Source organism: Phaenicophaeus curvirostris, unplaced genomic scaffold (genome assembly GCF_032191515.1).
Source record: "Phaenicophaeus curvirostris isolate KB17595 unplaced genomic scaffold, BPBGC_Pcur_1.0 scaffold_127, whole genome shotgun sequence".
NCBI lineage: Eukaryota > Metazoa > Chordata > Aves > Cuculiformes > Cuculidae > Phaenicophaeus > Phaenicophaeus curvirostris.
The window spans coordinates 172,050-186,902 of NW_027206748.1; the positions used below are offsets into that span (position 1 = coordinate 172,050).

At 68.0% G+C, this 14,853-nt stretch overlaps 1 protein-coding gene across 1 annotated transcript in view; it reads right to left on the reverse strand.

The window, feature by feature from the left end:
- Positions 1 to 9,290, reverse strand: part of LOC138734647 (bestrophin-2-like) — a 14,971-nt gene extending 5,681 nt beyond the window's left edge. Inside the window, 4 exon segments of the mRNA XM_069882403.1 lie at positions 2,683 to 2,949; positions 2,952 to 3,004; positions 5,680 to 5,774; positions 9,139 to 9,290. Coding sequence (XP_069738504.1) covers positions 2,683 to 2,949; positions 2,952 to 3,004; positions 5,680 to 5,774; positions 9,139 to 9,290 — 567 coding nt within the window.
- Between the last annotated feature and the right edge of the window lie 5,563 nt (positions 9,291 to 14,853).

The window sequence follows — 14,853 nt, forward strand, 5'->3', positions numbered from 1 at the left end:
CATGGCAGCCCCCGGCCCATGTCCCCCATCCCTGTCCCCATAATGTTCCCCCAACCTGTCCCCCCCTCCCTGTCCCCACCCATGTCCCCCCATCCCTGTGTCCCCCATGTCCCTGTGTCCGCCATCCCTGTGTCCCCCTATGTCCCCCCATGTCCCCCCATCCCTGTGTCCCCCCTGTGTCCCCCATGTCCCCCCCCATCCCTGGTCCCACATGTGCCCCATGTCCCCCACCATCCCCCTGTGTCCCCCATCCCTGTGTCCCATCCTGTGTCCCCTGTCCCCCCATGTCCCTTCCTGTCCCCCATCTCCCCCCATGGTCCCCCCATCCCTGTGTCCCCCTGTGTCCCCCCATGTCCCCTATGTCCCCTCATCCCTGTCCCCCATGTCCCTCCCCCCATCCCTGTGTCCCCCTATGTCCCCCTTGTCCCCCCATCCCTGTGTCCCCCCATGTCCCCCGTGTCCCCCCCATCCCTGTGTCCCCCCATGTCCCCCATGTTCCCCCATGGTCCCCCTGTGTCCCCCCGTCCCTGTGTCCCCCTATATCCCCCATGTCCCCCCATCCCTGTGTCCCCCCATGTCCCCCGTGTCCCCCCATCCCCTGTGTCCCCCCCCATGTCCCCCATGTTCCCCCATGTCCCCTGTGTCCCCCCCGTCCCTGTGTCCCCCTATATCCCCTCCTGTTTCCCCCCATCCCTGTGTCCCCCCATGTCCCCTCCTGTCCCCCCATCCCTGTGTCCCCCTGTGTCCCCCGTGTCCCCCCATCCCTGTGTCCCCCCCATGTCCCCCGTGTCCCCCCATCCCTGTGGTCCCCCCATGTCCCCCCATGTCCCCCCATCCCTGTCCCCCCACGTCCTCCATCCCCATCTCCCAGTCCCCCCACGTCCCCCCTGTCCCCACAATGTCCCCATGTCCCCCCGTCCCCGCAATGTCCTCGTGTCCCCCCCGTCCCCATGTCCCCCCTGTCCCCTCAACGTCCCCATGTCCCCCTGTCCCCACAATGTCCCCATGTCCCCCCCTGTCCCCACAACGTCCCCATGTCCCCCCCTGTCCCCATGTCCCCCCTGTCCCCACAATGTCCCCATGTCCCCCCTTGTCCCCACAACGTCCCCATGTCCCCCCTGTCCCCATGTCCCCCCTGTCCCCCACAATGTCCCCATGTCCCCCCCTGTCCCCATGTCCTCCCTGCCCCCTCAATGTCCCCCTGTCCCCCCCTGTCCCCCCTGTCCCCACAATGTCCCCATGTCCCCCCTGTCCCCATGTCCACCTGTCCCCTCAATGTCCCCGTGTCCCCCCATGTCCCCGCAATGTCCCCCCCGTCCCCACAACATCCCTGTGTCCCCCCTGTCCCCCCCTGTCCCATGTCCCCCCTGTTCCCTCAATGTCCCTGTGTCCCCCCTGTCCCCATGTCCCCCCTGTTCCCTCAATGTCCCTGTGTCCCTGCAATGTCCCCATGTTCCCCCTGTCCCCATGTCCTCCCCGTCCCCGCAACGTCCCCATGTCCCCCTGTCCCCGCAACATCCCCGTGTCCCCCCTGTCCCCCGCAATGTCCCCATGTGCCCCTGTCCCTGCAATGTCCCCATGTCACCCTGTCCCCGCAATGTCCCCATCTCCCAGTCCCCCATGTCCCCGTGTCCCTCCAATGTCCCCATGTCTCCCCTGTCCCCCCTGTCCCCCATGTCCCCCCCTGTCCCCACAATGTCCCCACGTCCTACTATCCCCCACAATGTCCCCGTGTCCCCCTGTCCCTGCAACGTCCCCATGTCCCCCCCTGTCCCCGCAACGTCCCCATGTCCCCCCTGTCCCTGTGTCCCCCCGTGTCCCCCTCAATGTCCCCCTGTCCCTGCAATGTCCCCATGTCCCCTCTATCCCCGCAATGTCCCCATGTGCCCCCCTGTCCCCACAACGTCCCCCATGTCCCCCCTGTCCCCACAACGTCCCCGTGTCCCCCCCTGTCCCCATGTCCCCCCTGTCCCCACAACGTCCCCATGTCCCCCCGTCCCTATGGCCCCCCCTGACCCCTCAATGTCCCCGTGTCCCCCCTGTCCCTGCAATGTCCCCGTGTCCCCCCTGTCCCCATGTCCCCCCTGTCCCCTCAATGTCCCCCCTGTCCCCCCTGTCCCCATGTCCCCCCTGTCCCCGCAATGTCCCCGTCCCCCCGTCCCCATGTCCCCCCCTGTTCCCTCAATGTCCCTGTGTCCCCCCTGTCTCCATGTCCCCCTGTCCCCGCAATGTCCCCCCGTCCCTGCAACGTCCCCATGTCCCCCTGTCCCCTCAATGTCCCCGTGTCCCCCATGTCCCCCCCTGTCCCCATGTCCCCCCTGTCCCAGCGATGTCCCCGTGTCCCCCCTGTCCCTGCAACATCCCCATGTCCCCCCTGTCCCAGCAATGTCCACCTGTCCCCCCTGTCCCCGCAATGTCCCCGTGTCCCCCTGTCCCACAACATCCCCGTGTCCCCCCTGTCCCCATGTCCCCTGTGTCCCCGCAATGTCCCCGTGTCCCCCTGTCCCCGCAACATCCCCGTGTCCCCCTGTCCCCATGTCCCCTGTGTCCCCGCAATGTCCCCCGTGTCCCCCATGTCCCCTCAACATCCCCATGTCCCCCCTGTCCCCACAACGTCCCCATGTCCCCCCTGTCCCCATGTCCCCCTGTCCCCTCAACGTCCCCATGTCCCCCTGTCCCCACAACGTCACCATGTCCCCCATGTCCCCCCCAACGTCCCCGTGTCCCCCGCGTCCCCCGCGTCCCCTCGTCGTCCCCGTGTCCCCACCGGCCCTGGACGAGGTGGTCGCAGGTGGGGAACCTCTTGTAGACGGGGGTGCTGACGGCGCGCAGCACGAGCAGGGCGGCCAGGCAGCCGTAGCGCAGCAGCGTGCGGCGCAGCAGGCGGCCTCGCGCGTCCGCCCCGCGCACGTGGGCCGCCACGGCCAGCATCAGCCCGTCCGCGCACGGGAAACCGTCCGGAACTGCGCCCACCAGCGCTCCAGCACCAGCGCCACGTAGAAACCTGCAAGGGGAGCACTGGGAGAGGGACTGGGGGCACTGGGAGGGGGACTGGGAGCACTGGGGGCACTGGGAGAGGGAGTGGGGGCACTGGGGGCACTGGGAGCACTGGGAGAGGGAGTGGGGGCACTGGGAGGGGGACTGGGGGCACTGGGGGCACTGGGAGAGGGAGTGGGGGCACTGGGGGCACTGGGAGGGGGAGTGGGGTCACTGGGAGAGGGAGTGGGGGCACTGGGGGCACTGGGAGCACTGGGAGAGGGAGTGGGGCACTGGGAGGGGGACTGGGGGCACTGGGAGAGGGGAGTGGGGCACTGGGAGAGGGAAGTGGGGGCACTGGGAGCACTGAGAGAGGGAGTGGGGGCACTGGGAGGGGGACTGGGGGCACTGGGAGCACTGGGAGAGGAGTGGGGGCACTGGGGGCACTGGGAGGGGGAGTGGGGTCACTGGGAGAGGGAGTGGGGGCACTGGGGGCACTGGGAGCACTGGGAGAGGGAGTGGGGCACTGGGAGGGGGACTGGGGGCACTGGGAGAGGGAGTGGGGCACTGGGAGAGGGAGTGGGGGCACTGGGAGCACTGAGAGAGGGAGTGGGGGCACTGGGGGCACTGGGAGCACTGAGAGAGGGAGTGGGGGCACTGGGAGAGGGAGTGGGGGCACTGGGGGGCACTGGGAGCACTGGGAGAGGGAGTGGGGGCACTGGGGGCACTGGGAGCACTGAGAGAGGGAGTGGGGGCACTGGAGAGGGAGTGGGGGGCACTGGGAGAGGGACTGGGAGCGCTGGGAGGGGGACTGGGGGCACTGGGAGCACAGAACTGCGCCCACCAGCGCTCCAGCACCAGCACCACATAGAAACCTGCAAGGGGAGCACTGGGAGAGGGACTGGGGGGCACTGGGAGGGGGACTGGGAGCACTGGGGGCACTGGGAGAGGGAAGTGGGGGCACTGGGGGGCACTGGGAGCACTGGGAGAGGGAGTGGGGGCACTGGGAGGGGGACTGGGGGCACTGGGGGGCACTGGGAGAGGGAGTGGGGGCACTGGGGGCACTGGGGGCACTGGGAGAGGGACTGGGGGCACTGAAAGGGAGACTGGGGGAAATGGGAGAGGCACTGAGGGCACTAGGAGCACTGGGAGAGGGACTGGGAGCATTGGGGAGAGGGACTGGGGGCACTTGGAACACTGGGAGAGGAAGTGGGGGGCACTGGGAGAGGGACTGCGGGCACTGGGAGAGGGACTGCAGGCACTGGGAGGGGGACTGGGGAGCACTGGGAGAGGGACTGGGGGCACTGGGGGCACTGGGAGAGGGACTGGGGGCACTGGGGGCACTGGGAGAGGGAGTGGGGATATTGGGAGGGGGGACTGGGGGCACTGGGGACACTGGGAGAGGGAGTGGGGGCACTGGAGAGGGGGACTGGGGGCACTGGGAGAGGGACTGGGGGCACCGGGAGCACGGGGAGAGGGACCGGGAGCGGTAGTGGGAGCACTGGGAGAGGCACTGGGGGCACTGGGAGCACTGGGAGAGGAACTGGAGGCACTGGGAGAGGAACTGGGAGCACTGGGAGTGGTACTGAGGGCACTAGGAGCACTGGGAGAGGGACTGGGGGCACTGGGAGGGGGACTGGGAGCACTGAGAGCACTGGGAGAGGAACTGGGGGCACTGGGAGGGGTCCTGGGGGCACTGGGAGAGGCACTGGGAGCACTGGGAGAGGAACTGGGAGCACTGGGAGAGGCACTGGGACCACTGGGAGGGGCACTGGGAGAGGGAGTGGGGGAGCACTGGGAGAGGGAGTGGGGGCACTGGGAGAGGAACTGGGGGCACTGGGAGCACTGCGAGAGGGACTGCGGGCACTGGGAGAGGGAGTGGGGGGTACTGGGAGAGGGACTGGGGGCACTGGGAGGGGGACTGGGGGCACTGGGAGGGGGACTGGGGAGCACTGGGAGAGGGAGTGGGGGCACTGGGAGAGGGAGTGGGGGCACTGGGAGCACTGCGAGAGGGACTGCGGGCACTGGGAGAGGGAAGTGGGGGCGCTGGGAGAGGGACTGGGGGCACTGGGAGAGGGACTGGGGGCACTGGGGGGCACGGGGAGAGGGACTGGGGGGCACTGGGAGGGGGACTGGGAGCACTGGGAGAGGAAGTGGGGGCACTGGAAGGGGGACTGGGGGCACTGGGAGCACTGGAAGAGGGACTGGGAGCACTGGGAGCACTGGGGAGAGGCACTGGGGGCACTGAGGGGGGATCCTGGGGGGTGATGGGTTGGGGGAGGGGTGCAGGGGGGGGCTCCCCTGGGGAGCTGGGGGCTCTGGGGGGGGGGGTCTAGGGGGGGAACCTGGGGGTCCAGGGGGGTCCTTGAGGGTCCAAGGGGCCTCGGGGGGGGGGGGTCTGGGGGGGGTTGGGGGCCTGGGGAGGGCTCAGGGGAGGTGAACGGGGGGGCTCTGGGAGCCAGGGGGGTCTCTGGGGGTCCAAGGGGTCTGGGGGGGGGTCTAGGGGGGGTCTCTGGGCTTTCAAGGGGTCTGGGGGGGGTCTAGGGGGGGAACCTGGGGGTCCAGGGGGTCTTTGAGGGTCCAAGGGGTCGGGGGGGGGGGGTCTGGGGGGGTCCCGGGGTGGGAAGGGGCGCTTGGGGGGGTTGGGGGTCCCGGGGGGTCCGGGGGGGTCCCGGGGGGGTCCCGGGGGGGGCGGTTCCTGACCGAGGACGAAGGAGACCGGGATGAGGTTGGCGGATTTGTCGCAGTAGAGAACGAGCTTCTCGAAGAGGCGACGCTGCGGCTCGGAGAGCAACAACCTGGGACAGGGACAGGGACAGGGACAGGGACAGGGACAGGGACAGGGATGGGGACAGGGATGGGGACAGGGGGACAGGGACGGGGGACAGGGACAGGGGGACAGGGATGGGGACAGGGGGGACAGGGATGGGGACAGGGGGACGGGGACAGGGGGACAGGGATGGGGACAGGGGGACAGGGACAGGGGGACAGGGATAGGGACAGGGGGACAGGGATAGGGACAGGGGGACAGGGATGGGGACAGGGGGACAGGGACAGGGGGACAGGGATAGGGACAGGGGGACAGGGATGGGGACAGGGGGACAGGGACAGGGGGACAGGGATAGGGACAGGGGGACAGGGATGGGGACAGGGGGACAGGGACAGGGGGACAGGGATAGGGACAGGGGGACAGAGATGGGGACAGGGGGACAGGGACGGGGACAGGGGGACAGGGATAGGGACAGGGGGACAGGGATAGGGACAGGGGGACAGGGATGGGGACAGGGATGGGGACAGGGACGGGGACAGGGACGGGGACAGGGGGACAGGGACAGGGGGACAGGGATGGGGACAGGGACAGGGGGACAGGGACAGGGGGACAGGGATGGGGACAGGGACGGGGACAGGGACGGGGACAGGGGGACAGGGATAGGGGGACAGGGACAGCGGGACAGGGGGACAGGGACAGGGACACGGGGACAGGGGGACAGGGACAGGGATGGGGACAGGGACAGGGGGACAGGGACAGGGATAGGGGGACAGGGGGACAGGGATAGGGGGACAGGGACAGGGGGACAGGGACAGGGGGACAGGGGGACAGGGGGACAGGGACAGGGACACAGGGACAGGGGGACAAGGACAGGGATAGGGGGACAGGGACAGGGATAGGGGGACAGGGGGACAGGGACAGGGGGGACAGGGACAGGGGGACAGGGACAGGGGGGACAGGGACGGGGACAGGGACGGGGACAGGGGGACAGGGACAGGGACAGAGGGACGGGACAGGGGGACAGGGACAGGGATAGGGGGACAGGGACAGGGGGACAGGGACAGGGGGACAGGGACAGGGGGACAAGGACAGGGACAGGGGGACAGGGACAGGGATAGGGGGACAGGGACAGGGGGACAGGGGGACAGGGACACAGGGACAGGGACACAGGACAGGGATGGGGACAGGGACAGGGGGACAAGGACAGGGACAGGGACGGACAGGGACAGGGATAGGGGGACAGGGACAGGGGGACAGGGACAGGGGGACAGGGACAGGGACAGGGGACAGGGACAAGGGGACAAGGACAGGGGGACAAGGACAGGGACAGGGGGACAGGGACAGGGGGACAGGGACACAGGGACAGGGCGACAGGGACAGGGACAGGGACAAGGGGACAGGGATAGGGACAGGGACAGGGGGGGACAGAGGGGGACAGGGGGTCGGGGGGACATGGGGGGGACAGGGGGGACAGGGGGGACAGAGGGGGACGGAGGGGACAGGGGGGACACAAGGGGGACGGGGACAAGGGGGACCGAGGGGGATAGGGGGGACAGGGGGGACAGGGGGGACAAGGGGTCAAGGGGGGACAGAGGGGACAGGGGGACAGGAGGGACAGGGAAGGACAAGGGGAACGGGGGGGACACAGAGCAACTGTTACCCAGCCACCCCCAGACACACCCCCCCCAGCTACCCCAGTGCTCCCAGTGCCACCAGTGCCTCCCCCAGTGCCACCAGTGTCCCCAGTGCCTCTCCCAGTGCCACCAGTGCCTCCCCCCAGTGCCACCAGTGTCCCCAGTGCCTCCCCCAGTGCCACCAGTGTCCCCAGTGCCTCCCCCCCAGTGCTCCCAGTGCCACCAGTGGCCTCCCCCAGTGCCACCAGTGTCCCCAGTGCCTCCCCCCAGTGCTCCCAGTGCCACCAGTGCCTCCCCCAGTGCCACCAGTGTCCCCAGCACTTCCTCCCAGTGCTCCCAGTGTTCCCAGTGCCTCTCTCCAGTAGCTCCCAGTGCTCTCATTATCCCCTCCCAGTGCTCCCAGTGTCCCCTCCCAGCGCTCCCAGTGTTCCCCATGTCCCCAGTGCCTCTTCCCAGCGCTCCCAGTGTCCCCTCCCAGTGCTCCCAGCGCTCCCAGTGTCCCCTCCCAGTGCTCCCAGTGCTCCCAGTGCCCCCTCCCAGTGCTCCCACTGCTCCCAGTGCCCCCTCCCAGTGCTCCCAGTGCCCCCTCCCAGCGCTCCCAGTGCTTCCATTGTCCCCAATGCCTCTTCCCAGTGCTCCCAGTGCCCCCCTCCCAGCGCTCCCAGTGTCCCCTCCCAGCGCTCCCAGTGCTCCCAGTGTCCCCAATGCCTCTTCCTAGTGCTCCCCAGTGTCCCCAGTGCCTCTTCCAGGTGCTCTCAGTGCTCCCAGTGTCCCCAGTGCCTCTCCCCAGTAGCTCCCAGTGCTCCCAGTGCCCCCCTCCCAGCGCTACCAGTGCTTCCAGTGTCCCCAGTGCCTCTTCCCAGCGCTCCTGGTGTCCCCTCCCAGCACTCCCAGCACTCTCAGTGTCCCCTCCCAGTGCTCCCAGTGCTCCAAATGTCCTCTCCCAGTGCTCCCAGTGCTCCCAGTGCCCACTCCCAGGGTTCCCAGTGCTCCCAGTGTCCCCTCTCAGCGCTCCCTGTGCTCCCCATGTCCCCAGTGCCTCTTCCCAGTGCTCCCAGTGTCCCCAGTGCCTCTTCCCAGTGCTCCCAGTGTCCCCAATGCCTCTTCCAGGTGCTCTCAGTGCTCCCAGTGTCCCCAGTGCCTCTCCCCAGTAGCTCCCAGTGCTCCCAGTGTCCTCTCCCCAGCGCTCCCAGTGCTCCCAGTGCCCCCCTCCCAGCGCTCCCAGTGCTCCCAGTGTCCCCAGTGCCTCTTCCCAGCACTCCCAGTGTCCCCTCCCAGTGCTCCCAGTGCTCCGAATGTCCTCTCCCAGTGCTCCCAGTGCCCCCTCCCAGTGTTCCCTGTGCTCCCAGTGCCCCCTCCCAGCACTCCCAGCGCTCCCAGTGTCCCCTCCCAGCACTCCCAGTGCTCCCAGTGTCCCCCAATGCCTCTTCCCAGTGCTCCCAGTGCTCCCAGTGTCCCCCTCCCAGTGCTCCCAGTGCTCCCAGTGCCCCCTCCCAGCGCTCCCACTGCTCCCAGTGCCCCCTCCCAGTGCTCCCAGTGCCCCCTCCCAGCGCTCCCAGTGCTCCCAGTGCTCCCAGTGCCCCCTCCCAGTGCTCCCAGTGCTGCCAGTGCCTCCTCCCAGCGCTCCCAGTGCCCCCCTCCCAGCGCTCCCAGTGCTCCCAGTGTCCCCAATGCCTCTTCCCAACGCTCCCAGTGTCCCCCTCCCAGGGTTCCCAGTGCTCCCAGTGCTCCCAGTGCTCCCAGTGCTCCCAGTGTCACCGGTAGGCGAGGCTGAGGCCCAGGTAGGCAGCGAGGAAGAGCAGCAGCTCGCGGTAGAGCAGTTTGTAGATGCCCCCGCGCCAGAGCAGCAGCAGCCGCCAGAACCCCCCGAACCGCGACGTGGCCACCCGCGACGAGTACGTCACCGTCATCCCGGCACCCGCTGCGGGGACACGGGGACACGGCAGAGTCACCCACTGCCAGGACACGGGGACATGGGACATGGAGTGTGGGGACATGGGGACATGGCAGAGTCACCCTCTGCCGGGACATGGGGACATGGGGACATGGGGACACGGCAGAGTCACCTACTGCTGGGACATGGGGACATGGGGACATGGGGACATGGGGACATGGGGACATGGCAGAGTCACCCACTGCCAGGACATGGGGACATGGGGACACAGGGACATGGGGACACAGAGACATGGGGACATGGGGACACAGCAGAGTCACCCACTGCCAGGACATGGGGACACAGGGACATGGGGACATGGGGACACGGCAGAGTCACCCACTGCCAGGACATGGGGACACAGGGACATGGGGACATGGGGACACGGCAGAGTCATCCACTGCCAGGACATGGGGACATGGGGACATGGGGACACGAGGACATGGCCGTGTCACCCGCTGTGGGGACATGGGCACACAGGGATATGGGGACACGGGGACATGGGGACATGGAGACATGGCCGTGTCACCCACTGTGGGGACATGGGGACACAGGGATATGGGGACACGGGGATGTGGCTGCATCACCCACTGCCAGGACACGGGAACAAGGGGACATGGAGTGTGGGGACATGGGGACACGGCAGAGTCACCCACTGCAGGGACATGGGGACACAGGGACACGGTGGGGTCAGCTGCTGAGAGGACACAGGGATATGGGGACACGGGGACACGAGGACGTGGCTGTGTCACCCACTGCCAGGATGTGGGGACATAGGGACAAGGGGACATGGCCGTGTCACCCGCTGTGGGGACATGGGGACACAGGGATATGGGGACACGGGGACACGAGGACGTGGCCGTGTCACCCACTGCCAGGATGTGGGGACATAGGGACAAGGGGACATGGCCGTGTCACCCGCTGTGGGGACATGGGGACACAGGGATATGGGGACACGGGGACATGGGGACATGGCCGTGTCACCCACTGTGGGGACATGGGGACACGGGGACATAGGGATATGGGGACATGGGGATGTGGCTGCATCGCCCACTGCCAGGACACAGGGACATGGGGACACAGCAGAGTCACCTGCTGCCAGGACATGGGGACATGGGGACATGGAGTGCAGGAAAATGGGGACACGGCAGAGTCACCCACTGCCGGGACATGGGGACATGGGGACATGGAGTGTGGGGACATGGGGACACAGGGACACAGTGGGGTCAACTGCTGAGAGGACACAGAGCGTGGGGACATGGGGATATGGCGGGGTCACCTACTGCTGGGACACGGGACATGGGGACATGGGGACATGGCCGTGTCACCCACTGTGGGGACATGGGGACATGGGGAAACGGGGACATGGGGACACGGGGACATGGGGACACTGTATGGGGACATGGGGACATGGCAAGGTCACGGAGAGTGGGGACACAGGGACATGGGAACATGGTCTCATCACCCACTGCCAGGACATGGGGACCTAGGGACACAGGGACATGGGGACACAGGGACATGGGGACATGGCAGGGTCATGGAGAGTGGGGACACGGGGACACGGAGTATGGGGACACAGTATAGGGACATGGGGACACAGTATGGGGACATGGGGACATGGCAGGGTCATGGAGAGTGGGGACACAGGGACATGGGGACACAGCAAGGTCATGGAGAGAGGGGACATGGGGACATGGGGACCTGGCATGTGGGGACATGGGGACATGGGGACACAGTATGGGGACATGGGGACATGGCAAGGTCACGGAGAGTGGGGACACAGGGACATGGGGATAAAATGTAGGGACACAGTGACACAGCGTGGGGACACGGGGACATGGGGTGTAGGGACACACAGACATGGGGACACGGAGTTTGGGGACATGGGGACATGGGGTGTAGGGACACAGAGACATGGGGACACGGAGTTTGGGGACATGGGGACATGGGGTGTAGGGACACAGAGACATGGGGACATGGAGTTTGGGGACATGGGGACATGGCAGGGTCATGGAGAGTAGGGACACGGGGACAAAATGTGGGGACACAGGGACACAGGCACATGGGGACACAGCAGAGGGACACAGAGCGTGGGGACATGGAGCCTGGGGACACGGGGACGTGGCAGGGGGGCGTGGGGACCCAGAGCCGTGGGGACAGCAGCACAGGTTGGGGACACGGAGTGTGGGGACTTGGAACCCTGGGGACATGTTGGGGACAGGAAAATGGGACCCTGGGGACCCCAAAACCCGGAGGGGGGAACCTGGGGGGGGTCACTGAGTCGATACCTGGGGACACCCCCACCTTGGGGACACCTTGGGGACAGGAAAATGGGACCCGGGGGACCCCAAAAACCCTGGGGGGGTTAGCCTGGGGGGGCACCCACTGCCTGGGGACCCCAAAACTGGGGGGGGGGACCTGGGGGGGTCACTGAGCTGACACCTGGGGGCACCCCCACCTTGGGGACACCTTGGGGACAGTAAAATGGGACCCGGGGGACCCCAAAACCCGGGGGATGGAACCTGGGAGGGGGACACCCACACTCTGGTGACCCCAAAACCGGGGTGGGGGGCACCTGGGGGGGGTCACTGAGTCGATACCTGGGCGCATCCCCACCTTGGGGACAGTAAAATAGGACACAGGGGACCCCAAAACCCGTGGGGGGGACATAAGGGGGGAACCCACAGCCTGGGGACCCCAAAACCGGGAGGAGGGGGCACCTGGGGGGGGTCACTGAGTCGATACCTAGGGACACCCCCACCTTGGGGACACCTCGGGGACAGTAAAATGGGACCCTGGGGACCCCAAAAACCCTGGGGGGGTTAGCCTAGGGGGGGCACCCACTGCCTGGGGACCTGGGGGGTGTCACTGAGCTGACACCTGGGGGCACCCCCACCTTGGGGACACCTCGGGGACAGTAAAATGGGACCCTGGGGACCCCAAAACCCGAGGTGGGGAACCAGGGGGTGTCTCTGAGTTCATACCTGGGGTCACCCGCAGACTGGGGACCCCAAAAGCGGGGTGGGGGAACCTGGGGGGGGGTCACTGAGACGATAGCTAGGGACACCCCCACCTCGGGGACACCTTGGGGACAGGAAAATGGGACCCGGGGGACCCCAAAACCTGTGGGGAGGAACCTGGGGGGGGTCACCGCCACCCTGGGGACCCCAAAACCCTTCTCCCCCTCTCCCCCCCCACCTTGGGGACACTTTGGGGACAGGAAAATGGGACCTTGAGGGCCCCAAAACCTGTGGAGAAGAACTTGGGGGGGGGTCACTCCCACCCTGGAGACCCCAAAACCTGTGGGGAGGATCCTGGGGGGGGTCACCCCCACCCTGGGGACCCCAAAACCCTTCTCCCCCTCTCCCCCCCCCACCTTGGGGACACTTTGGGGACAGGAAAATGGGACCCTGGGGGCCCCCAAAACCTGTGGGGAGGATCCTGGGGACCCCAAAACCTGTGGGGAGGATCCTGGGGGGGGCCACCCCCACCCTGGGGACCCCAAAACCCTTCTCCCCCCCCCTCAACCCCTCCCCCCCCTTGGTCCCCCCCTCACCGTCAGGAGCCCCGAGCGCTGCGGCCACCACCGAACTGGGGCCACTGGCCACGGCCTCGGGGCTTAAATACCGACCTGGGGCTGGGCCTGGGGTGGGGGGGGGCTAATGGGTGAGGGGGGGGGGGCTAATGGGGGGGGGGGACGGGCTAATGGGTGGGGGGGGAGGGCACAGACCTGCCTGAGGCCTTTGGGGGGGGGGGCACAGGCCCAGGGGTCCCTTCCCAGTGGCCTCAGGGAGGATTTTGGGGGGGAATTGGTTGGTTTGGGGGGTCCATCAGCCCCCCCCCCCCCCCGCCCCAAATTCCTGAGCTGCCCCCCCCCCCAAAAATTATGGAGGGGAAGAGGGGAAGGGGGGGTTGAGGGGGAGGGGGAGGGGGTCAAGGCCTGCCCCCCCCCCCCCCAGCGCTGGCCCAGGCGCGCCAACTGCGGGGTCACAGGGACAGAACGCAGCGGGACACGGGGACACGGGGCCGGGAGGGGGGGGACACGGCCACACGGCCCCCCCGAAACCCACAGGCATGGCCACAGGCCCCCCCCAAACCCCTGAGCCCCCCCAAAGCCCCCCAGGCAGGGCCACAGGCCCCCCCCCCAAATCTCTGAGCCCCCCCAAAGCCCCCCAGGCAGGGCCACAGCCCCCCCCCCAAACCCCTCAGCACCCCCATAGCCCCCCAGGAAGGGCCACAGCCCCACCAAACCCCTCAGCCCCCTCAAACCCCCCCGGCATGGCCACAGACCCACCCCCAAACCCCTGAGACCCCCCTTAATATCCCTGCCCCCCCCAAACCCCTGAGCCCCCTCAAAACCCCCTCAGGCACGGACACAGCCCCCCCCAAACCCCTCAGCACCCCCAAAGCCCCCCAGGAAGGGCCACAGCCCCCCCCCAAACCCCTGAGCCCCCCCAAAGCCCCTCAGGCAGGGCCATAGACCCCCCCAAAACCACTGAGCCCCCCCAAGGCCCCCCAGGCAGGGCCACAGCCCCCCCCCCAAACCCCTCAGCACCCCCATAGCCTCCCAGGAAGGGCCACAGCCCCCCCAAACCCCTCAGCCCCCTCAAACCCCCCCGGCATGGCCACAGACCCACCCCCAAACCCCTGAGACCCCCCCTTAATATCCCTGCCCCCCCCAAACCCCTGAGCCCCCTCAAAACCCCCTCAGGCACGGACACAGCCCCCCCCAAACCCCTCAGCACCCCCAAAGCCCCCCAGGAAGGGCCACAGCCCCCCCCCAAACCCCTGAGCCCCCCCAAAGCCCCTCAGGCAGGGCCATAGACCCCCCCAAAACCACTGAGCCCCCCCAAGGCCCCCCAGGCAGGGCCACAGCCCCCCCCCCAAACCCCTCAGCACCCCCATAGCCTCCCAGGAAGGGCCACAGCCCCCCCAAACCCCTCAGCCCCCTCAAACCCCCCCGGCATGGCCACAGACACCCCCCCCAAACCCCTGAGACCCCCAAACATGCCTGCCTCCCCCCTCAAACTGGTCACAGCCACATGGCCCCCCCAAAACCCTAACCCCCCCCCCAAACATGCCTGCCCCACCCCCAACCCACTGAGCTCCCCCAAACCCCCCAGGAATGACCACAGCCCCCCCCCAAACAGCCCTGAACCCCCCCAAACCCCTGAGCCCCCCCAAATATGTCTGACTCCCCCCAAACCCCTGAGCCCCCCCATTCCTGAACTCCCCAAGCATGCCTGCCCCACCAATAAAAACCCTGAGCCCCCCCAAACCCCTGAGCCCCCCCCAAACATGCCTGTTCCCCCCCCAATCCCAGTCACAGCCACATGGCCCCCCCCCCAAAACCCCCGAGCCCCCCAAGCCATAGCCACATGACCCCCCCTTCGACCCCCCCAACCCTGCAGCCCCCCCTGATTGAGCCACACAGCCCCCCCTGCCCCCCCCAATCCTGCACCCACTGCTGAGGCCCCCCCCAATCCTCACCCCCAAATACCTGTGACCACCCCCCTAACAGGGACCCCCCCAGCACCCCC